This window comes from Rhinoraja longicauda, chromosome 14 (genome assembly GCF_053455715.1).
Source record: "Rhinoraja longicauda isolate Sanriku21f chromosome 14, sRhiLon1.1, whole genome shotgun sequence".
Taxonomy (NCBI): Eukaryota; Metazoa; Chordata; class Chondrichthyes; order Rajiformes; family Arhynchobatidae; genus Rhinoraja; species Rhinoraja longicauda.
Genome location: NC_135966.1, coordinates 50,231,793 through 50,257,195, shown reverse-complemented (window position 1 = coordinate 50,257,195; position 25,403 = coordinate 50,231,793). Strand labels below are relative to the sequence as shown.

Below are 25,403 nucleotides of genomic sequence, written 5' to 3'. Positions count from 1 at the left end.
GAACAGTTCAGAGAAGTATTGTACATCTAAGACCAGACTTTTTACATGTGGCTAATAGCTATTGTAATTCTAAATCTTAATGTTAAATGGTGTTATAAATAGAATACAAATATAAAGCACATTTGACTATAGCTTGGATATCACTGAGAAGGGAGAGGCATTTGGAATTGTAGAGAGACGCAAAATGCTGGAGTAAATCCAGGCATCATCTCTGGAGGGAAGGAATGGGCGACATTTCGGGTCGAGACCCTTCTTCAGACTGAGAGTCAGGGGAGGGGGAGACACAGAGATAAGGGAGGGTAAGGTGTGAGAACGAGACATCAAAGGGGCTTGGGCGATCAATGGAAATGTAGAATAGATCACTGTTAGGGAGAAGGAGGGGTTGAGTCCGATGCAGGAGCGACAACAAAAACCAGAAGCCCAGGAGGACGCGAATCATTTCGTTTTTCTCTCCGGCTGGGGTTTTTGTTTCCAGGTGGCAGTGCAGTGGGATTCAGCTGGACATTGGGAGGTTGTGCTTGCTCCGCCTGGCGGTGTGAGTCTGTGTCCTCTGGCAGTCTGCTCTACTCTACTCTAGGCTGGGCTGGGCTGGGAGAGGCGAGGCTGCAGACAGCGATCAATAGCAGCAGGAGGAGGGAGGGAAGGAGGCGCCCAGCCTATAGTCAGTCGCTGCACACTCGCACAGCTCTGCTATTGTATGCGCACAGGAGCAAATCACGTCCCCTGAAACACCCGAGCAGGCAGACACCCAGGGCTAGAGAGAGAGAGAGAGAGAGAGAGAGTGGGGAAAGTGCTGCGCCTCTGTTTTGTTGTGAACGCTAGTGATTTTTTAAACTCCAGACTGATCCCCTTCAGCACACGATGATGTCGGGGTACCAGGGTAAAAAGAACATCCCGCGGATAACGGTATGTATGTGTATGTGTGTGAAGCCTCTTGTTTGTTTGTTTGTCTCGCTGCATCTTGCAGCCGCCCATTTGGGCTTCTCTTTGGATTCCGCGAGGATTGCAAATGGTCAGCAGGGATGTATGTATGTATGTATGTGTGTATGTATGTATGTATGTATGTATGTTTGATGCAGCGCCTTGCTGGCGTCCAGTGCATTGTGTTGTAGATCCCACAAGACTCGAGGAGGCTTTGTGTGTGTGTGAGTGTGTGTGAGTGTGTGTGTGGGGTGGGTGTGTGTGTGTGGGGTGTGTGTGTGTGTGTGTGGGGGGTGTGTGTGAGTGAGTGAGTGTGTGTGTGTGAGTGTGTGTGGGGTGTGAGTGTGTGTGTGTGGGGTGTGTGTGTGTGTGTGTAAGCGCGCCTTGGAGAGACAGTCCTGTTGCAAGAAGCCACCGTGTCCCTAAAATAACCCAATCCGCATTGAATTTCAATCCCTTGTTCTTTCCCCGAAGGGAAAATCCAAGTTTATCTGATTCCCCCCCCAATTGCAGCTTAAAAACGCAGAAGTTGCTGTGTGTGTGTGTGTGTGTGTGTGTGTGTGTGTGCGTGTGTTTGTGTGTTTCACATGTTCTCCAAGGGCTGATCAACGATATGGAGTTAGTTGTGCCTTTTCAATTCATTGCAAAGGCGTGTTCAAAAGGAGAAACCAGACGCTGAAATGATGAATGTTTACAGCAAAATTTCTTAAAAGCGTCTTGTGTGTTTTTATTTAAATCTCCAGCGCAATTGGCAGTAGTTTTTTTTTAAACATGCGTTGTTTGCAGTAGTTGGCGATTGAGCTGGGGAACGCCGCCCAGTTAGTGCTTTATGGCACAGACTGCCTGCCTCTCCCCTTCGCATCAGAGAGGCTGCGTTTTGAACAGTGAAACAAATAAGACACCCAGTGTGGTTTGAGGGATGATTTTGAGGACTGACTGTAGGTTAACACATGTCCCCCCCACTTAGCTCGTGTGCCTTTTCTGGGCCAATTCTATTGTTGTGTGCGGCTGTTGGCTTTGTTTGCAACGGACTAGGGAATGTTTTTTTGGGGGGAGACGGGAGAGTAACAGGACAGACAAAAGAAATTAACCCAGTGCTGTATAGACCGCAGGTCTGAGATTTTCTTTTAACCCCCCCCCCCCCCCCCCCCCACACACACACACACACACACACACACACACACACACACCCATAAAGGAAATTGGCCGCCAATTAATTTATAGATCAATATCCAAGCTTACAAACAGATTCTGAATCCCAAATTTTGTCAAATTGTGGTATTTCAAGGGATTGTAACGTGGAGTGATTTAAAATCGCCTACATTTTGATTGTGGAGAGCTTGTTTGGGGTGGAGTCAGGGAGGGAATGGGTGGGTGGGTTGGTTACAGAAGGTAAGAGCGTGCGTGCCCGCTCTCCTTGTCTGAACGAACTGGATCACATTTTGCTGAATCAATTGCTGCCAGAATCAGTCGAAGACGTTTTGTTTTTAACATTTAATCGATGCATTGAGATTTCTCCGTTGTGATTTGTAAGAGCAGAGGCCTCGTGTCATGAACGCTCAACCAGTTTAATGGGAAATCTAGGAGCTACCCCATCTGAAGGGAGTCTTTGTTCCCTCACTTCCTGCTGCCACCCCTCAAACGCTAGCACCTTTCCATCACTTTCCTTTCTAGTTTACCCTTGACATTGAGGCGACCAAAGCCTTCCAGCTTCTGAATGTGGTCATGGGAGGATAGGACAGAGGTTGAGAGGAGAGCTCAATGTCAGAAGCTGGTGCTGAGGCAAATTCAGTGCAAGCCTTCATTAATGATTCCATCATCAGCAGCAAGGACGATGGCAGTTTTATTTTTGCACGCCTATGGTTAATAATAGATGAATGGAGAGAGTGTGTGGAAACAGACCCCCCCCAGTCCACTGATCAAAAAGCACAATGTTGGAGGAACTCAGCGGGTCAGGCAGCATCCATGGAGGGAATGGAGACAGGTGACGTTCCGAGTTGGAACCCTTCTTCTGGGTCCACTAAGTCTGTGACAACCATTGAACGCTCATTTTTGCACAAATGCTACCATGTATTCCCCACACTTGCGGTTGCAGCTCCGAGACTGTGGAACAGCATCCCTCTCCCCATCAGAACTGCCCCCTCCATCGACTCCTTTAAGTCCAGGCTCAAAACCTATTTCTACTCCCTAGCGTTTGAGGCCCCCTGAGGGGGCGCTGTGAACTGTTTATGTATGTGCTGTTATGTTTGTGTGCCATTGTATGTTTGTTTCTTAGTACCTGAACTGATGTACAGCACTTTGGTCAACGTGGGTTGTTTTTAAATGTGCTATACAAATAAAATTGACTTGACTTGACTTGCATCAATAATGGTACCACTCTCCCACATCCCGGCCAGCTAACCTACCAACGTGCGTGATGTGGGGCTGTGGGAGGAAAGTGGAGTATCTGGAGGACATCCGTAGGGTCACGGGAAGATTGTGCTTCCCCCCCATAGACAACTCCTGAGGTCGGGTTTGCATCCAGCTTGCTGGAGGTGAACCTGTGGCTCTACTCGTTGCTTCTGAGTGCCACCCAATAATCTGGAATGTGGGATCTAGGCGGGTGGTGGAAGCACATGCAATGATTTCCAACTATCTGCAGGAGAGAGACAGTGAGTAGAAAAATGGAAGTTGTTTGGAAAGAGTAGAGGAAATGAATTATTTTGATATCTCCTTTAAAGAGAAACTGGTCTAATATGTAGACAGCACCTCAATCTGCTTGGGTTGCCTTGAATCCAACACTATGAACATTGAATTCTCCAATTTCATGCTCTCCTTTCTTATTTCCCCCTTCCCTCTGTTGGTGCGCACACATTTATCCCATCACCCTGTTCCCCTCCGCCCCCCCCCCCCCTCATGCTCATCCCATCCCCAAGTCTCTTCTTTCCCCTTTTAATCCCCCTCTTTCCCCTCCAACCAACCTCCACTTATCTATCTCCTTTGGCTTTATAATTCATTCCTTTTCTTACCTGATGCCCGTTTGTTTCCTTTTCACTACTAGCCTTTATCACAATCTCTACCCATCTACTCCCTCACCTGCATCCCACCTATCCCTTGCCAGGCTTGGCCCCACCCCTATCTCTCTCTTCCAGCTTTCTCCTCACCCCCTTACCCAGACTGATGGGGCCCAACCTGAAACGTAACCTGTCCATTTCCCTCCGTAGATGTTGCCTGACCCGCTGAGTTGCTCCAGCAGTTTTTGTTTTGATGCCAACTTCTGCAGTCTTTTGTGTCTCCATGTAGACTGACCTGGACTAAATTATAGGAGGAAAATATCATTCCATTGGGCAGGGAAGTGAAAGAGCTTCCATAGAAAAGTGATACTTAGAGACAGATTATTGGGGTAATTCTAGAGAAGGAGAGGGGTAAACCTGTTGGATATCGTTCCATTTTACCAAAACTGATTTTGGTGTTTTATTGAAATGGTAAAGAAAGGTGAAGAGTCAACAATGCAGGAGATCCTTATTGAGTTGTTCTACTATTGAGGATCTATTGTGCTTGTTTTCTATCCTCCACCCAATGCGAGATGCTCTAAGGAAGCATGTTGGGGAGGGTCAATTCACTTTCATTGTTCTTTTGTATCAGTCACACTTGCCCTGGCCATTCTGATTAAACTTGGGAATAATTGTTCAAACTTTCCAGCTGATAAAATGTTGAATACATGGAAAAGGCCTTTGGAAGCCCAGTGATGGAGGCGGGTACGACCAGCGCAGGGAGAATGTAGAAACATCTGGCCTTTGGAAGCCCAGTGATGGAGGCGGGTAGGACCAGAGCAGGGAGAATGTAGAAACATCTGGCCTTTGCAAGGACAGAAGGGAGATTTAAGGCTGCAAACTGGAGAGGCAGGAAAATGCAAATGCTGGAATCTTGAGCTTGTGATGGGTCCACTGGTGGTGGTTGTGAATGGGTGTGGAGTAAGTTACAAAAGACATGGGTGGGTGATGAGCAGATGGGTGGAGTAAGTGACAAAGGCTAGAGGTGGAAAGGGGACAAACAGGTGCCAGATAAAGAGAGAAGAGCAGTGAAATGTTTAGCCAGAGGGATGGCTATGAGTGGAAGGGAACAGGGCAAGGGGACAGAATAGAAATATGGGACTTGGGGAGGAAGACGATGAACTGTGGTCTTTTGCTGGATCCAAAATGGCAGCCCTACATTCTCTCCAGCGATGCTGCCTGCCCCGCTGAGTTACGCCAGCATTTCGTGTCTCTCTTCGGTGTAAACCAGCATCTGCAGTTCCTTCCTTCTCCAACTTTAGATAGTTCCTCTGAACCCTCTCTTCCCCTCCCCCTTCCCAGTTCTCCCTCTATCTTCCTGTCTCCACCTATATCCTTCCTTTGTCCCGCCCCCCTGACATCAGTCTGAAGAAGGGTCTCGACCCAAAAACTCACCCATTCCTTCTCTCCTGAGATGCTGCCTGACCTGCTGAGTTACTCCAGCATTTTGTGAATAAATACCTTCGATCTTTTGCTAATAATACTCATGGGGTATAGTTTTGACACTTGGGTGTCACTGATATGTTTTGCAAATAATATGTTCAGGAGCTGTACTGTGGAATACCATACTGGGTCATACTATTGTTAATATTTTGCATCAGAAGCATCCTGGATGTGGTCCTTTCAATAGCAGGTAAATTGACATGGTTGAATGGCTCAGCAAATTAGAAGAATATGATTAACAAGGCTGCTTATTCAGAACCCAATTCCACAAAGAAATACCATCAAATTATCTTCCCTAAATCACTGTTGAAATTCACCTCCATGGCAGGAACCAGCTGGGGCTAAAGGTTTGGCTTTAATAATTTGTCTTTTAATATGTAGGATAACAAAGCAATATAACATGTTTGTAAAAAAAATAAAAAATTCTTGGCAAGGGATCAATGATCTTGCCTTGCTTGGTTTCAATATTTAAAAACGTCTCTGTGGTTAAATACGCACAATATGAATGGGTCGAAGTCAAAAGAGGATTTGCTAAATATCACGGCTCTCAACGTGTGAGTTTACTGAAGCAGGATTTGGCTGTTCTGTGTAGTGTGGTGAGGAAATGAGAGTCATTGTAGGACTGGAGTACAGGAGGAGGCACTTGGGTCTCTCTGCAAGGACACGCCTGGCTTTGCAGTGAAGGCTTCCAATCAGTCATTTGGACGTGAGGACTCCCTCTTGTGGCTAAGCCCCGCAGTGCATCACTCTGCTCTGCATGTAGCAGTCATTTCACTAGACTTCCTTTCCCCTCTCTCCTGTTTCACCAGAATAACACGCTCTTCAATCCTGTGGGATCTCTCCATCACCCAATTCCTTTCCCCTCCACCATCCACTCACTTCTCACCCCTCCTCTGGGTACCTATCACCCTTCTCCCTCCCGCCTCTCCTCTTCCATTCCACATCTGTTTCTACATCACATTCCCTGTCTTTCCTCCTTATCAGATTCCACCATTTACACCCTTTACACATGTCTGCTTCACCCCCCCCCCCCCCCCCCCGGTTACTATCTTCACCCTTCTCTCCCCACTTGTCTCATTTGCCAATCACCCCTCCTCGCCTGAATCCATCTCTTACTTGGGTCTGAAGAAGGATCTCGACTCGAAACAATAGACAATAGGTGCAGGAGTAGGCCATTTGGCCCTTTGAGCCAGCACCGAGCGAAGGAATGGGTGATTTTGTGGGTGGAGACCCTTCTTCAGACTTTGAGGGTGATGCTGAAGCTGTGGTTTGCAGTTGCTTTGCATGTTGTATTTGTCCATCGAGGGGAATGGGAATCATGATCTAGTGTTGTGTGTTTGCATTGATGTCTCTCTGACCTAATCCATATCGTACCGAATCCAAAGGGTTTGGGGAATTCTTGCAGAGGCTAAACTGAGTACAGCTGCTCCTCGACTTATGATAAGGGTTACATTCCGATAAACCCATCTTAAATCAAAAATATTGTAAGTCGAAAACGCATATCGCTAGCCCGGGAAAAGATCAAAATTCGAAGTACGGTTTCTGCTGAATGTGTGATGCTTTTGCATCATCATAAAGTTGAACTATCGTAAGTCGAAGCATCGTAAGTCGGGGAGAATCTATGCAACCATTTGTGCACAATAGGAATATAACTGCACGAGAATTTCAGTCACCTTTTTTTTTGCCTCTTAGCCTGAGGTAGGTTGCTTCCACCAAGTTTGAGCTGAAAATTGACAGGGAGGGATCCTGACGAAATGTGGTCACCTCAATCAGGCTGTAACCTGGGATATAAGTGACTTTTGTTCAATCGCATGTTTTGTACCACTACACTATATCTCCTGCAGCCATACTGCCAATTGTGGCTGGTGAATGGTGAATGTATGGACCTTCTCCTTGGACTTTAATGTGCAAGATTTAAAGGAGGAAAAATTGACCCAAATAACTGTTACTGGATAAATGTGAGAGAGGCAGACCGTTAAGTTTGTCCTGCCACTGGACTCTGAGAGACTGTAGATGCTGGAAGCTGCCGGTGGATCTTAGCGGGTCAGGCAGCATCTACTTCGGGAACGGAATGGTCAACATTTTGAGTCGAGGTCCTGATGCAGGGTTTCAACCAGAACATCCAAACCTCCCTTTCCCTCTGCAGATGCTGCCTGACATAGACATAGACAGAAAATAGGTGCAGGAGGAGGCCATTCGGCCATTCGAGCCAGACCGCCATTCAATGTGATCATGGCTGATCATCCACAATCAGTAACCTGTGCCTGCCTTCTCCCCATATCCCTTGATTCCACTCGCCCCTAGAGCTCTATCTAACTCTCTCTTAAATCCATCCAGTGATTTGGCTTCCACTGCCCTCTGTGGCAGAGAATTCCACAAATTCACAACTCTCTGGGTGAAAAGGTTTTTTCTCACCTCAGTTTTAAATGGCCTCCCCTTTATTCTAAGACTGTGGCCCCTGGTTCTGGACTCCCCCAACATTGGGAACATTTTTCCTGCATCTAGCTTGTCCAGTCCTTTTATAATTTTATATGTTTCTATAAGATCCCCTCTCATCCTTCTAAACTCCAGTGAATACAAGCCTAGTCTTTTCAATCTTTCCTCATATGACAGTCCCGCCATCCCAGGGATCAATCTCGTGAACCTACGCTGCACTGCCTCAATTACATGGATTTCCTTCCTCAAATTAGGAGACCAAAATTGTACACAATACTCAAGATGTGGTCTTACCAGGGCCCTATATAACTGCAGAAGAACCTGTTTATTCCTATACTGAAATCCTCTTGTTAGCTTTCTTCACTGCCTGCTGTACCTGCACGGCAACTTTCAGTGAGTGGTGTACAAGAAGACCCAGGTCTCGCTGCACCTCCCCCTTACCGAACCTAACACCATTGAGATAATAATCCGTCTCCTTGTTTTTGCCGCCAAAGTGGATAACCTCACATTTATCTATATTATACTGCATCTGCCCACTCACTCAACCTGTGCAGATCACCCTGCAATCTCCTAACATCCTCTTCACACACCTGCTGAGTTCCTCCAGCAGTTTGCATTTTAGCATTGTGTGCATGCCTACTTCTTGTTCCGCCCTCACAACTTTGATGGTACATTGAAAGATTTGAGTAGTTTGCTGAACTTCGAGAGTTGCTTTCCTCTCCAGCAATGTTGAGATTACTCCAGTAACTGTAAATATTTGGCGTCTGGGTTTATTTTGCGTCCTATAGGAAAAAAAATTGGCCTGGGCTCAATTTCCATGTGGCAAGACTGAAGGAAAACTGATTGCTTGAGGCTGGTCATGATTGTCACAAAGTTTAGTATTTTCAGCATGTGCAACAGGGGAATGCATAAGGACTGAATTAGTTCAGTGACGATCATCTGATTGAGACTTGCAAAGCTGGTGAATAATAGCCTGACTCAACACAGGTCTTTCATTATTTCATTTGCATCTGTTTTTTGTCCCCAGTTTCATTTAAAAAAACCTTTCAATACATGGAAATGCAAACAGCCATCTGTCAGGCCACCTTTCTTCTTCAGAAATATGGGGCTTTGTGTGGGATATAAATTCGGCAGTGACTTCCCTTCCAATATTACATTGGATTTCTCTCATTTTGGAGACACAGGAGATTTCTTTCTGTGATTAATTCTCTTTCTTTTGTATGTTTCTATTCCTCTTCTAAAACAAATTGCTACTGTGTGTGGGTGGGTTAGATCATGTGCCTGGGGTTGTGGAGAAAGACTGCTTTTAATGGAAGAATGTTTATGATGTCTGTCTAACCCGTGGTCTGAGCAACACGCCTCCAAGTCCAACTTGCATTTTTATTTTAGTTGCTGCTTTGCTATGTTTGAATATTTTAATGCCTGGATGTGTGGAAAGGGCTCTTTTGATTAAATCCTATCTGGACTAAAATTTGTTAATGGCAACTTGATTTGGATGGGAATTAAAGGGTGGCTCGGCGGTAGAGTTGCTGCCTTGCAGCGCCAGAGGCCCGGGTTCAATACCAACTATGGGTGCTGTCTATGTTCTCCCCATGACCGTGCGGGTTTCTCCGATATCTTCGGTTTCCTCTCGCACTCAAAACGTGCAGGTTTGTAGCTTAATTGGCTTGGTATACGTTTCAAACTGTCCCCAGGGTGTGTAGGATAGTGTTAAATGTGCTGGGATCGCTGATCGGTACCGACTCAGTGGGCCGAAGGGCCTGTTACCGCACTGTATCTCTTAAACTAAACTAAAAGTAGGTTGATTTTATACGTGCGTCCCCTACTAACTTGGCCCACAGAGACAAAAGTCTGAAGAAGGGCCTCGACCTGAAACATCACCCATTCCTTCTCTCCTGAGATGCTGCCTGACCCGCTGAGTTACTCCAGCATTTTGTGTCTACCTTCGAGACAAAAGCCTGATCTTCCCTGATTCAAGTACATCTTGATGCCTGGAACACGTGGCAAGCGGGAAGTGGCCTTTGCTTCGGAAGGAAGAGAGGACAATAGAACATACAGTTGCAATTCCTAGCCACGTGTCCAGCATCCCCACCTTGCTCACTGCATTGACATCTCAATGGTCAATCAGGCTTGCGGCAGCCTTCTCAGTTCTTGTGTAGTAGTCCCTGATTACGTCCCTGATTTTAACCCAGTTTTTGCTTCACTGGCTGCCCTTAGTAAACCTATTGTTTGGGATCCTTTAGTCCTCCACCCACCCCAACAGCAGCTGGAAAATAAGGGGTTGGAATGGAAGGGTCTTTATAAATTTGGACAGTAGCATTGGGTGCGAGTTATGTCGACACGATGCTGCACCAATTTCTAAACACTAAACCAGGAGCTCTGAATTAGAATGAGCATAACACCCCAGTTCCAGCAATGTAGTGTGTATCAGGATCTTGATCAGGTGCTGTCTGTTCTCTGAATGTGGCTCCATTTTGAAGAGCAAGGTCATTCTTGCCAATATTCATTCTGCTATTACTCTGGATGATCATCACTTTACAGCTATTAGTGGGAGCTTGCTTTGTGCAGATTGGCTCGTATTTTCACGAACATCTGCAACTCAGAAGTACTTCAACTGTGGAGTACTTTGATCTTCTACAAAGTGCTGCATAATCTAAATTCCTCTTTCCATTGGCGCACAAAACTCTCTCTGATATTTCCCTTGGCTGAGGAGTTCAGAACCAGATGGCAACTTCTCAGAGTCATGTCTTCCATTGAGTACGTGAGAGGCTGCTTTGGCCTCTGGTTGTGAAGACCAAGGGAACATCCTGTCCAAGGTCAACATTCCATCCACACGATTGCGTGCTTGTCCTGTTGGGGACTATCACCACGTCGGCCACATAACATGCAGCAACACAACACATTTGACCAGACCATTCAATACAAAAGGTAGACACAAAATGTCAGCAGGCCGGGCAGCATCTCTGGAGGGTGACGTTTTGGGTCGAGACCCTTCTTCAGACCCTTCTCATTCAATACAAAACATCAGAAGGAGAAAAAGCAATTAAACCTTAACTCCAAGCCGAAGGTTGTGATAAAAGCTTGATCTTCAAGGAGGAGAGCTTTGGCAAAGGAATTCTGCAGCTTCACAACTGGCTGCCAAGTAAAATCCCAGCGTGGTAATACTGAGATGGGGAGGGATACTGCTGAGGAAGGGTTTAGTTATAAAGATGACAAAAATAAATTTAAGGAGCTCGATGCCCATTCAACAGTACGAGGGAAAATTTACACGGGGATTCATTCCCTCATTAATTTCTAGATTGATTAGTGTGAGATAACTGTGATAATTAACGGCCAGCAGATTGGGCAGACGTTGTTCTATTGTCATCATTTCCAAAATCCTGGCAAATTTCAGTTGCAAATCCTATTACTTAGACTGAAGAAATGTCTCGACCTCGAAACTTCACCTATTCCTTTTCACCAGAGATGCTGTCTGACCCGCTGAGTTACTCCAGCTTTTTGGGTCTATCTTCAGTTTAAACCAGCATCTGCAGTTCCTGCCTACCTATTATTTTGTAGTCAGGAAAATGATACGGATTATAGACACAAAATGCTGGAGTAACTCAGCAGGACAGGCAACATCTTTGGAGAAGGAATGGGTGACGTTTCGGGTTCAGATACTTCTTCAGACGGCAGGTTCTCGACCCGAAATGTCACCCATTCCTTTTCTCCAGAGATGCTATGCTGCCTGTCCCACTGAGTTACTCCAGCATTTTGTGTTTATCTTCGGTTTAAACCAGCTTCTGTAGTTCCTTCCTACACAAATGATACGGATTGTTGGCTGTAAGTCCAACGACCCCTTTTGTATTGTAATGTTCCTTAAAATTGCCTCGAATAAAAAACAAAACCGAGTTACTGGACAGGGCATTATTATTGCTGAGGCTATGTATCACACTGCTGCAAAACATGGGCAGCAAGCTTCACAATCAATGAATGTGTTGTGAATCTGTGTTTGTGGGGGAGGGGAGAGAAGGAACAGGATCTGCTATTCATTGTGTGCAGGTGTACGTCTCTTCTAATTAACTCAATTAAGCTGCAGTGAGAGACATCCAGTCTATAGACCCCCATCTGTATGAGCTGATCAATGCCCATTGCAGAATCTCCAGAAGCATGTAAGGCTGATTTTTTTTTTTTTTTAATGGCACAAAGCTTCATCTGTCGCTGATACTTGCCGTTCTGCTTGTGGACGCGTAACTCCTGTGCTGCTGAAGCGTCTGCAGCATTTGGTGTGCCCCATTGCTCGGCCTGTGCTGCTAACCCAGAAAGATCTTGCAATTAATTGTCTTTCTTCCAACACCAACTTTATAATCGATGTGCCTAATTAAGAATGAGATCTTGAAATATTTGTGACGACCAGCACTACAGGAACCTTATTGAATGTTTACAACTCTGCATTTCACACTGTTGTGGGGTTTTGTGGCCAATTCACTCATGGTGCATTGTGCGTCTGATGACTCTTTACATTCCTACTAAATGCCGTTCCTGTCAAAGGAGCCTTCTGTATCATGATGAATAGGAAATACATTGTTTTTAATATCTACCGATGGTAAAGTCAGGCAGCATCTCGGGAGAGAAGGAATGGGTGACGTTTCGGGTCGAGACCCTTCTACAGACTGAGTCTGAGTCTGAAGAAGGGTCTTGACCCAAAACGTCACCCATTCCTTCTCTCCCGAGATGCTGCCTGACCTGCTGAGTTACTCCAGCATTTTGTGAATAAATACCTTCGATTTGTACCAGCATCTGCAGTTATTTTCTTATACTAATGGTAAAGTCAAGTCTGTGCAATAAGTAAAGGCCAACTAGTAGTATTTGTACAGCTAATGGGAAAGAGCAATGTTCTTTTTTTAATTTTTTGTTTATGCTGTCTTGTCGTTTAGGAAGATTTTGGAATTGCATGGCTGTCCGTTCAAATTATTAGCAGCTCTCTTGCCTTGCCTTGCTTCGTTTTAGTGAGAGGTTTTGGGGAGGGAACAAAAGGGGCATCTGAGCTTTTCTCCTTTAATGATCACCAAATGTTGATACAAACATGCTTGTGCATTCTCTTGCATTCCCTGGCCCAAATTAATCAACTGTTAACTAGAATAGCTCCTGTCAAATAGAGGACTGGATATTGTAGCTTGGCAGCACACACACAGCATCCATTGTAAGAAGCCACCTCCCAGAACGATGACTCTGGAGTGCTAAACTACCGCGCCACTTTATTTTTCCTTCGTATTTCCACCCCATGCAATCCTAATTCAAAGCAGCTTCTGTAGTAGTGAGTGCTGGCTGTTTTTAGACATGATGTCACTGAGCGATTGACTCCCTGTGTGTATTCCGATATTATCCTCCCATTTTTTATAAAGTGCATGGCTTCTGATGTTTGAAAACAAAAGTGTGATATAGTAAATTAGATAAGTGTGGCCGGAACAAACTTTGGCCAGTTCCCAACTTGTCAGTCGCAGAGAGATACGGAATGGAAACAGGCCCTTCGGCCCATCCAGTCCACATCCACCATCAAGCAAACCAGCTCAACACCTCTACTACATACAGGCAGCAGTTTGCAATGACTAATTAACTTGTCTTAGTTTAGTTTCATCTAGTTTAGAGATACAGGGCCTGCCGGTCTTCTGAGTCTGCGCCCACCAGCGATCCCCGCACGTAACACTATCCTACACGTACTTGGGACAATTTTACATTTATACCGGGTCAATTAACCTACAAACCTGTACGTCTTGGAGTGTGGGTGGAAACCAAAGATCTCCGAGAGAACCCACACAGGTCACGGGGCGAAGGTACAAACTCCATACAGATAAGCACCCGTAATCAGAATTGAACCCGGGTCACTGGTGCTGTAAGGTAGTAGCCCTTCCGCTACGCCACCGTGCCACCATTGTCAACCACACGGTTTTAGGAAGAGAGAGGAAACTTAAGCAATCAGAGAAATTATACTGAAGGCAAGTTTATCATCGACCCCATTTTATATTCTCGCTAGAATTGCCTCTGTTTCAGGCAACTTCAACCATGTGTGTTCTGCACTAGATTATTCAGACGTTTCAAAAGCTTGCAGAGTTCAGATGTTAGTTCTGTCTGCTTGTGACTCCCACTCTTGACACAGGTAATGCCAAGACCCAGTTTAGACTCTTCCTTTTGAAGATACTTGTGGTTCCTTTTCAACTGTTTTGAATGATGCCACTTCACCCCTGCAAGGCATCTGGGCATTCCTTGAGTCTGCTCATCTGAAGGCTTGATGGTGCTCGGTGGGTTGGAGGAGGTAATGAGAACAAGCTGCAGTGTGAGGCTAATGTTGCTGGCAGTCTTGAAACGTGATGGGTGGTCCACTGGAGGTTTCCGGGATGATTAAAGGATTCAAAAGGGAAATGGAGAGCAATGGTCTGTCACTGAGGGGTTCAGAACGGGATGCGTAATCTAAAATAAATTGAAAGTAGACTTCCAGGAAGCACCTCCATGCAAGGAAGAGTGGAGATCTGTGTCTCTTTGCCCCAATGATATGTTGGCTGCACAGCGGTTGGTTGAAGATCTGTTTGGGCAGGGCTATTAAAGGTTAAATGACCAAAATAAGTTATCTAAATGAATAATGAAGCATGTTTGGGGCATTAAGTCTATTCTTGTTTGTGCTCCTTGTGGTGTATAGTCTGCATTTATGGGTGTACCCAGGAGTGTCACTGTCGGTCCATTGGTGAAACAAGCTAATGCTGACCAGGATGACATGGCTGATGCATTTGGATTGCATTTGAAGATCAGCCCGTTGGGTGAGTTGGCAGGGAAGCCGTGGGGTTGTTCCACCTCCTGGAGACTTGCTCCTGAGCGATTGAAGAAGAAAGCTGCCGATGCCTGGTAGCTTTTGCAGAGCTGTGTGCCTTAGTCAGACTGCATTGAAGTTCATTCTCCATTCCATCTCATTATCAAACAGCTCAGTCGCACTTGCCATCTTGATTAAAAAGACCGAGCGAGCAACCCATGGGGCCTTGCCACAGCAGAGTGGATCTCTTCTGGAGAGGAGAGGTTGAACGAAACATGTTCCCAATGTTGGGGGAGTCCAGAACAAGGGGCCACAGTTTAAGAATAAGGGGTAGGCCATTTAGAACTGAGATGAGGAAAAACTTTTTCAGTCAGAGAGTGGTGAAGCTGTGGAATTCTCTGCCTCAGAAGGCAGTGGAGGCCAATTCTCTGAATGCATTCAAGAGAGAGCTAGACAGAGCTCTTAAGGATAGTGGAGTCAGGGGGTATGGGGAGAAGGCAGGAACGGGGTACTGATTGAGAATGATCAGCCGTGATCACATTGAATGGCGGTGCTGGCTCGAAGGGCCGTATGGCCTCCTCCTGCACCTATTGTCTATTGATTTCTGCAGTTCTTGTGCCAGAGGGGGGCTAGCTAGTGCAACCGACATTTGCTCTGATCTGAAATAATGACGCAGCAAGCTCGAGGAGTTCAATCGCCAAATCCTGTTCCTAATCAGGCAACTGTTTGATGTTCTGCTCTTGCACTCAAAGCCATTCCACTCCATTTTAAACAAGGAAATGCTTTCATGCAAGTTGGCCGTGCCATGTGTTACTTTGATGTGTCTCGTCTACTTCTGTGCCACATGCAGAGACCACTGATGTAGACCTCTGTCATCAGTTTGTTAGCCATGTATTTTCCATTGAGGTTGATGCTGGGTTTTATGGGCGAATCCTGTTCTCGTACTGGACTCATTAGACCAGAGGACTCCTTGAAGTTGGCACATCAATCAAGGCTGAAGTGACTGGTTTAATATATAGATCAGAGTGGTCCTCTGTAACCTGCTTCCAACTAAAACTACAATCTAAAGTTTTTATTATAATCAGTGTATCTTGTGGTAGGGGCAATAAGTATTGCTAGTTCCTATCCTTTCAACATATACAGTACTCTCCATAATGTTTGGGACAAAGACCCATTGTTTATTTATTTGCCTCTGTACTCCACAATTTGAGATTTGTAATAGAAAAAAAATCACATGTGGTTAAAGTGCACATTGTCAGATTTTAATAAAGGCCATTTTTATACATTTTGGTTTCACCGTGTAGAAATTACAGCTGTGTTTATACATAGTCCCCCCTATTTCAGGGCACCATAATGTTTGGGCCACATGGCTTCAGAGGTGTTTGTAATTGCCTGGGTGTGTTTAAATGCCTCCTTAATGCAGGTATAAGAGAGCTCTCAGCACCATCTTTCCTCCAGTCTTTCCATCACCTTTGGAAACTTTTATTGCTGTTTATCAACATGAGGACCAAAGTTGTGCCAATGAAAGTTAAAGAAGCCATTATGAGACTGAGAAACAAGAATAAAACTGTTAGAGACATCAGCCAAACCTTAGGCTTACCAAAATCAACTGTTTGGAACATCATTAAGAAGAAAGAGAGCACTGGTGAGCTTACTAACCACAAAGGGACTGGCAGGCCAAGGAAGACCTCCACAGCTGATGACAGAAGAATTCTCTCTATAATAAAGAAAAATTTCCAAACACCTGTCCGACAGATCAGAAACACTCTTTCAGGAGTCAGGTATGGATTTGTCAATGACCACTGTCTGCAGAAGATTTCATGAACAGAAATACAAAGGCTACACTGCAAGATGCAAATCACTGGTTAGCTGCAAAAATAGGATGGCCAGGTTACAGTTTGCCAAGAAGTACTTAAAAGAGCAACCACAGTTCTGGAAAAAGGTCTTGTGGACAGATGAAACAAAGATTAACTTATATCAGAGTGATGGCAAGAGCAAAGTATGGAGGGGAGAAGGAACTGCCCAAGATCCAAAGCATACCACCTCTTCTGTGAAACACGGTGGTGGGGGTGTTATGGCCTGGGCATGTATGGCTGCTGAAGGTACTGGCTCACTTATCTTCATTGATGATACAACTGCTGATGGTAGGAGCATAGTGAAATCTGAAGTATAAAGACACATCCTATCTGCTCAGGTTCAACAAATGCCTCAAAACTCATTGGCCGGCGTTTCATTCTACAGCAAGACAATGATCCCAAACATACTGCTAAAGCAACAAAGGAGTTTTTCAAAGCTAAAAAATGGTCAATTCTTGAGTGGCCAAGTCAATCACCCGATCTGAACCCAATTGATCTTGCCTTTTATATGCTGAAGAGAAAACAAGGGGACTAGCCCCCAAAACAAGCATAAGCTAAAGATGGCTGCAATACAGGCCTGGCAGAACATCGCCAGAGAAGACACCCAGCAACTGGTGATGTCCATGAATCGCAGACTTCAAGCAGTCATTGCATGCAAAGGATATGCAACAAAATACTAAACACGATTACTTTCATTTACATGATATTGCTGTGTCCCAAACATTATGGTGCCCTGAAATGGGGGGGCTATGTATAAACACAGCTGTAATTTCTACACGGTGAAACCAAAATGTATAAAAATGGCCTTTATTAAAATCTGACAATGTGCACTTTAACCACATGTGATTTTTTTTCTATTACAAATCTCAAATTGTGGAGTACAGAGGCAGCCATCTTATACCTTTGCAAAGGTTTATTATTGTCACGTGTACTGCGATACAGACAAAGATTTTTGTTTGTAGGAAAATAACTGCAGATGCTGGTACAAATCGAAGGTATTTATTCACAAAATGCTTGAGTATCTCAGCAGGTCAGGCAGCATCTCAGGAGAGAAGGAATGGGTGACGTTTCGGGTCGAGACCCTTCTTCAGAAGAAGGGTCTGAAGAAGGGTCTCGACCCGAAACGTCACCCATTCCTTCTCTCCTGAGATGCTGCCTGACCTGCTGTGTTACTCCAGTATTTTGTGAATAAATACCCAAGATTTTTGTTTGCGTTGTATTCAATCAAGTGAGATAAATTCAAGCCATACACGTATAATAGGTTGAGCAAAGGGGAAAATACTATAATGCAGTATATAGTTCTTCAGCATTGTAGCATACGAATTACGCAGAATAAAATCCAATCTGTGCAAATGAGGTAGGATCAGGCTTCTGGTTATCAAAGTGTATGTCAAATATTTCAATCGTCACCAAATTTGTGCTCATCACCAAATACTTCCTCGCCCAAATTTGGATTAAATCTGGAGAGTGCAGAGAAGAAAGATGGTGGGAAGCGGATTCAATGTTTCCGATACATTGGCCCCAGTGTGAGTCAATTTTTTTTTTAATGGAAAGCTTTGAAGAACCTGATTGTTTGTAAACCAATTGAATTGACCTTGACTGTGTGGGAAATACTTCCCCCTCATTAATGATATGGCTAACGTGAGGATGCTTGAAACTAAACTAAGAGAATACATATTGTAGGCCCGATTCTCGGTTGGGTTGTTGCAATATTGGCCAGGCAGTTGCCAACAGTCCCTGGGGAATACAGGAGCATCCGGAATGCCTGAAAATCCCGTGTATTTGTGGTGCTCTCCTTTAAAGGAGAGTTAAATGTCCCTTTTGGCCAAACGGGGACTGTGGATCCTGGTGCAGTAACAATGTTTAAAAGACATTTGGACAGGTGTATATGGATATGAGATGTTTAGAAGCATATGGGTCAAACAAGTGTGAGTGTGTATATCGGCATCTCGGTCGGCAAGGGTGAGTTTGGCCGAATGTGCTGCATGACTCTGACTCTGAGCTGGAAATAACTCTTGTGTTTCTGATCTGTAGAGTGACCGACTGCTGATCAAAGGAGGCCGGATTGTCAACGATGACCAGTCCTTCTATGCTGACATTTACATGGAAGATGGCCTGATCAAGTAGGTGCAACCCCCCCCCCCCCCCCGTCTCACAGAGCCAGGGTGAGCCGTACCATTCTGCGACAACTGGTGTAATAATGTTCAGAGCCCACCCAACCAACTTGAGAATATCGGTTTGTTAAGAATGAGGGGATAGATCCCCTTTGTCAGGGAGATTGGGCATTACTCATTAGTGGCGTGACCCAGCAAGTTGTGTCAAGATGTATCCATTAAGGTGGTCGAAGTATACAGTGGATTATAGATCAGCTGCAGGAATGGCCAGAGAAATGGCAGTCAGGGTTTAATCCGAGCAAGTGAACAGCATTGATGTACAGAGTGGTCTTGGGGTCCAAGCTCATAGCTGCTAGAAAGTGGTAACGCAGGTAGATAGTGGCAAAGAAGGCTTATGGTATGCATGCCTTCATTGATCCGGGCATTGGGTATAAAAGTCATGAAGTCATGTTGCAGCTTTATAGGATTTTGGTGAGGCTGTATTTGGAGTATGGAGTGCAGTTTAATTTAGAGATACAGCGTGGAAACGGGTCCTTCTGCCCACCAAGTCCGCACCGACCCGTGTTCCCCACATATTAACACTATCTTACACGCACTAGGAACAATTTTTACATTTGCCAAGCCAATTTGCCTACATACCTGTACGTTTTTGGAGTGTGGGAGGAAACCGAAGATATCGGAGAAAACCCACGCAGGTCACGGGAGGAACGTACAAACTCCGTACAGACAGCGCCCATAGTCAGGATCGAACCAGGGTCTCTGGCGCTGCATTCGCTGTAAGGCAGCAACTCTACCGCTGCGCCACCGTGTCGCCCAGTTTCTAGTTGCCCCTTTACAGGAAGGATGTAGAGGCTTCGGTGAGTGTGTAAAAATGTTTACCAGGTGCTTCCTGGATTTGAGCGCATTAGCTATGAGGGAAGGTGGGACAAACTTGAATTGTTTTCTCTGGAGTGTCGGAGCCCGAAGAGAAACCTGATAGAAGTATATAAAACTGAGAGGCTTAAAAAGGGTAGATGATCAGAATCTTTGTCCTCGGTCTGAGTCTTTCTCGCTGTTTTTACAGTTTAGTTTATTGTCACGTGTACTGAGGTACAGTGAAGAGCTTTGGTTGGGTGCTGTCCAGCCAGTGGAAAGGCAATGCATGATTGCAATCAAGCCATTTACAGTGTACAGATACATGATAAGGGAATAGCCTTTAGTGCAAGATAAAGCCAGCAAAGTCAGATCAATGATTGTCCACGGTCACCAATGAGGTAGATGGTAGTTTAGAGTTCAGCATTGCTCTTTGGTTGTATAATCTAGTGTATAACCATCATTCATTTTAACAATCCATGAGCAACATTCTTTGCCTCGGACCAAAACATTTGAAAAGAAGGTGAGCTATTGAGAGCGCACGTTCCAGGTGGGACTCGGTGTTCCAGGTCTGTAGGAAAAGCTCTCCAGTTACAAGTGGTGATTGGCCTTGCAGGACTGAAGTCTTGTACAAAGTAATAGGATAGTGTTTTGAACAGGTGTTCTATTGATTGTTCAGTTCATCCGTCCCTTGTTTGATATGAAACCGAGATGCACGACCCCTGAATGCTTTAGTCCTCCTCTGCAGACTAACACAATTAGCTGATAGTTATCAGTACATCTCTTGGGTATAGATGGGAGAGAGTTCAGCTATAATTAGCACATAGAACAGTACAGAATAGGAAAACAGGCCCTCCTCCCCACAAGCTCTGTTCCAAACATAATGCCACGTTAAACTAATCTCTGCCTGCACAAGATCCATACCTCTCCATTCCCTGCTTATCCATGTGCAGCATCTTAAATGCTACTATCGTTTCTGCTTCTACCACCAACTCTGGAAGTATTCTAGGCATCTGCCACTCTATATAATTCTTTAAAAACAAATTTGCTCTGCACATCTCCTTACAATGTTCCTCTGACTTTAAAGCTATGCCCTCTAGTCATTGGCACTTCCACCCTGTACCTGCCATCCTACTGGAGATGTGCATGGGAGAGAGCTGGGGGGGTCCAGGGATTGGTTCCATCATTGATTCCCACATTGCTGGGAATCGAACAAAACAGAACTGCAGACAAAATGTGTAGGAAGGAACTGCAGATGCTGGTTTACACTGAAGATGGACACAAAGGGCTGGAGTAACTCAGCGGGACAGGCAGCATCTCTGGAGAGAAGGAATGGGTGACGTTTTGGGTCGAGACCAAAACTGCAGATCCTGGAAATCTGAAATAGAAGGAAAAAAATACTGGAAACACTTAGCAGGTGATGCAGCATTTTAGCTCTGCATTCTGAAGAAGGGTTGTAAACCTTTTTATCTTTGCATTTGCTTCTTGACTGGTGGAGTTTTTTTCCAGCATTTTCTACTTTTGCACCACTGGTCTCTCCCTCATCAGGCAAGTAGTTCAGAGCCATTGATTAGAGTAGCCCGTGGACAACATTAACAGTGAGGCAGACTGCACTCTGCTGCATCTTAGTGGTGGGAAAGGGCTGAAAAAGCTCAGAGGAAACACAACAGCCTTTAATATAATTGTGAACCACTTAGAAGATTTTCACCTGACTTGGGGGTAAAGATTTGATAACTGACCCAGGTATCTCAAATGGGAAAGTGCAATTGGCTAGAGTTCCTGTTTCCGATCACTACCCTAGAGAACGGCTGGTGGGAGCGTTGCAGAGGCAGCGGACTTGTAGACGACCTATGTGATCCATCGCTGCATGCATGGGCAACACTTGCAGTTCCACCAACACTGCTGGCTAAATTAGTAAAGGTGCTGGGAGGTGACTGATGTGGCTTTTGCCTTCAGAAAGGGTGAAAACGTGGCAGGTAAACAGGGCTGAAAGAATATCGCCGGGAGGGAAGGGAAGGGAACTGGAGAAGCGACATAAAAGCAGAATATTCTAGGGTACGCAATGCATCAGGAGGTGTCTACAAAGACTCTTCACACCCCTGCATCCACAAAGACTCTTCACACCCCTGCATCCACAAAGACTCTTCACACCCCTGCATCCACAAAGACTCTTCACACCCATGCATCCACAAAGACTCTTCACACCCCTGCAACAGTCTGTTCGAACTCCTTCCATCGGGCAGACGATACAAGGCCTTCTACGCCCGCACCTCCAGACTCAGGAACAGCTTCATCCCCAGGGCCATAGCTGCTATGAACCGGTCCTGCTGAGCCGGATGGCCACAACGCATAGATCAACTTGCACTTTACCCTGTCTAAAAACTGTTACAATTGTTTCGTTTCGTTGGGTTGCTGTTAATTACTTAAATTATTGCATCGTATGGGAGGCGCATTCCCAATCTCGTTGTACCCCTGGGTACAATGACAATAAAGATATATTGTATTGTATATTGTATTGTACAGCACCAGAAATAATAATGTTCAGGTCGATTACCTTTCATCGCCGCCTTGATTCACAACATAGATAGACACAAAAGGCTGGAGTAACTCAGCAGGACCTCAGTTTGAAGAAGGGTCTCGACCCAAAACGTCACCCATTCCTTTTCTCCAGAGGTGCTGCCTGTCCCCGCTGAGTCACTCCAGCATTTAGTGTCTATGATTTGAACCAGCATCTGCAGTTCCTTCCGACACATTGATTGTGCTAAGTTGTTTATGTTGTGAATCATTGTGGATATGAGCAATGAGAGATCTTTAGCTCATGGAGGAACTTAACTTGGTAGCTATCCTGAATGGTTGCCCAGTTGAGCAGCTGGTACAGCTGCTGCCTCACAGTGCCAGAGACTTGGGTATGATCCTGACCTCGGGTGCTGTCTATGTGGAGTTTGCATGTTCTCCCTGCAGCTGCGCATATTTAATCCGCATGCTCTTGGTTTCTTCCCACATCCCGAAGATGTGCGGTTTTGTGGGTAAATTGTCCTCTGTTATTTGCTTCTAATGTGTCGGGCGGGGGAGGATGAGAAAGTGGGATAGCATCGGGCTAGTGTGACCGGGTGATCGACGGTCGGCTTGGACTCGCGCTGGGTCGAAGGGCCTGTTGCCAAGCTGCATCTTTCATTTCAATTGTTTAAAAGCTTTGTAATTATTCTGTTGGTTTGTATTAGAGAAGTGGAAGGTATAAATGTTTCTTGTGACTTATTATGATGCTGCTTGGCACTTCTGAGATTTATCACAGTTAAAGTCGTTAACATGTGTGTTTAATGCTGGAGTGTTTGCTTTTCTGGTTCCACTTCTGTGTTTTAAAAAGTATATATATTTGAAAGAAAAATAAAACTGAGCTTATATTCAATTCAATTTCAATTTAGAAGCTTTATTGGCACGATAAGATACATCGTTATATTGCCAAAGTATAGAACGTCACATACATATATTTAACATGCATGAACATAAATAAATATCTCTTTGTGTGTGTCTCTCACTTCAGGCAAATAGGTGACAATCTGATTGTCCCTGGAGGTGTCAAGATCATTGAGGCAAATGGTATGATGGTAATCCCTGGAGGGATTGATGTCCACACCCACTTCCAGATGCCATACAAGGGGACCACCACTGTGGATGACTTTGTTCAGGGAACAAAGGCCGCGCTGGCTGGTGGAACCACTATGATCAGTAAGTCAGGCAGCCGCCCGCCCTCATTCATATTTAAAACAACATCCATTTAAGCTGTCTTTTGCTTAAAGCAATTTACTTTTGCAGTGCTGCCTATTCGATGCAACAAAAGGAACTTGAAACAACATACTTCAACAAAACACATAATGTATGGAGGAAGTGTTTTCATATGTGCCTGTTTTCGTTTGCCTCTCTGTCGCGTTTTAAATCCGCAGCATTCTGCCACCATTTTACAATGGATCTGTCAAATTAAATATTTGACGCCAACCTTCCCTGATGTTTCATGTTAATAGGTGGGCTCCAAGTTTGGAATGGAGTAGAATTGAATTCCTCCTCTTTGTACTCCTGTCTAAATGATTACAGATCAAGCGTTAACTGTGATGACTGGGAATTTCAGTGTGCAAGGCTCATCTTTGCCTCCCTCCACTGCAGTATAGGTTGCTACTCCAGTCAGGGGCATCTATGTCTTGGTTGTACAAGAAAGGAAATACATTTGTTTAGGAACCTAAAGTAGAAACATAGAAAATAGGTGCCAGGAGTAGGCCATTTGGCTCTTTGAGTCAGCACCACCATTCAATATGATCAGTGTAAGAAAATAACTGCAGATGCTGGTACAAATCAAAGGTATTTATTTCACAAAATGATGGAGTAACTCAGCAGGTCAGGCAGCATCTCAGGAGAGAAGGAATGGGTGACGTTTCGGGTCGAGTGACCCGAAACGTCACCCATTCCTTCTCTCCTGAGATGCTGCCGGACCTGCTGAGTTACTCCAGCATTTTGTGAATTCAATGTAATCATGTCTGATCATCCGGAATCAGTACCCTGTTCCTGCTTTTTCCCCATATCCCTTTACTTATTCCAAGTATTGGAAGTACGAACAATATTGGAGTAAAAGGTAAAGAGAGTAGTCTGGTCAAGTTAAATTTATGCCACATGCACATGGATGGTGATGTCCACTAGGTATGATGAATATGTCGTAGCAGCATTACTGACAGTGATTCGAACAATACACAAATGTAAAATATAGATAAATTGTTGTGTTGGGAGGAACTGCAGATGCTGGTTTAAACCGAAGATAGACACAAAATGCTGGAATAACTCAGCAGGACAGACAACATCTCTTGAGAGAAGGAATGGGCGATGTTTCGGGTCGAGACCCTCCTCATTTCATTCCCAAAGGAATGTCCTATAATTCTGAGGCTATGACCTCTAGTTCTAGACTCTCTCACTAGTGGAAACATCCTCTCCACATCCACTCTATCCAAGCCTTTTGCTATTTGGTACGTTTCAATTAGGTCGTCCCCACCCCCCCTCATTCTTCTAAAGAATACAAAGGAATGGCAGTGCAAACAGGCCACTTGGTCTATAACAGGGTTGTGCCCTGACCAGGAGTTGTCCTGTCAGTGGTGAGTACAGGCCCAGTGCCGTCAAAAGCTCCTCATCTGTGGGAACGCAAGGTACTCGGTAGCTGTCTTAGTGCATTGCAATTGTTCAATTGAAAATAATGAGGTGAATTTCAGAGGTGGAGAGCAAGGCGAAGCTCAGCAATGTGCTGTTGCCCAAGAATGAAATCCCAACCTCTGGCATCTCCTTGACTGCACTCTGTAAGGTGGTTTGCTTCATGGTTTCAGATACAAAGCACTCTTGGTACTTTAGAAGCCGATTTTAGGAAAGAGCTGTTGTTGTTGTTGTTTGTGATTTGCCACCGATTGAGTGCTTGCAACGACGTGAGCACGTCTCCAAATCAGCCGCAGCTGCAGAAGTGGATTTGCGGTGTGAGTGGAGCCTTTGCTTGTTAACAGCTCATTTGTAAATGGTGCGAAATATGAACCCCACGGTGGCAGCGCATTACAATGTGTGCACACTTAGTCATAGGGTTGGGAAAGAGTCGGCTCTTCTATTGTAAAAGTGTTTGAGGATTTCCCAAAGGCATTGCTCAATGGGAGGTTTGAGGGGTCAGGGAAGCTGGGTTTGAAAATGCTTTTGCAATTGGGAGACTGGCGCCTTTGTCAAAAGGGTCTGCATTTAAATACAGCCTTTTGATATTTAAACAAGTTTCTAACACAGTTGAATTTAATCCAGAGAACAGAGGAGGATGTGTAATGTACGATTCTTTAATTGCCAAGCAAGATACAAAGGAATGGCAGTGCAAACAGGCCACTTGGTCTACAACAGGGTTGTGCCCTGACCATGAGTTGTCCTGTCAGTGGTGATTTGAGTTTTCTTCCACCCTCCCATGGGA

At 45.0% G+C, this 25,403-nt stretch overlaps 1 protein-coding gene across 4 annotated transcripts in view; it reads left to right on the top strand.

Annotated features, from left to right (window-relative positions):
• LOC144600256 (dihydropyrimidinase-related protein 3-like) overlaps window positions 1–25,403 on the top strand; it is a 213,565-nt gene that overhangs the window by 76,174 nt on the left and 111,988 nt on the right. For 3 of the 4 annotated variants that reach the window (XM_078411824.1, XM_078411825.1, XM_078411823.1), the window contains 2 exons: window positions 18,504–18,592; window positions 22,977–23,161. In XM_078411824.1, the coding sequence (XP_078267950.1) occupies window positions 18,504–18,592; window positions 22,977–23,161 (274 nt within the window). Of the gene's footprint in view, window positions 1–631; window positions 907–18,503; window positions 18,593–22,976; window positions 23,162–25,403 lie in introns of those variants that run through there. The other variant, XM_078411826.1, reaches the window with a different exon arrangement.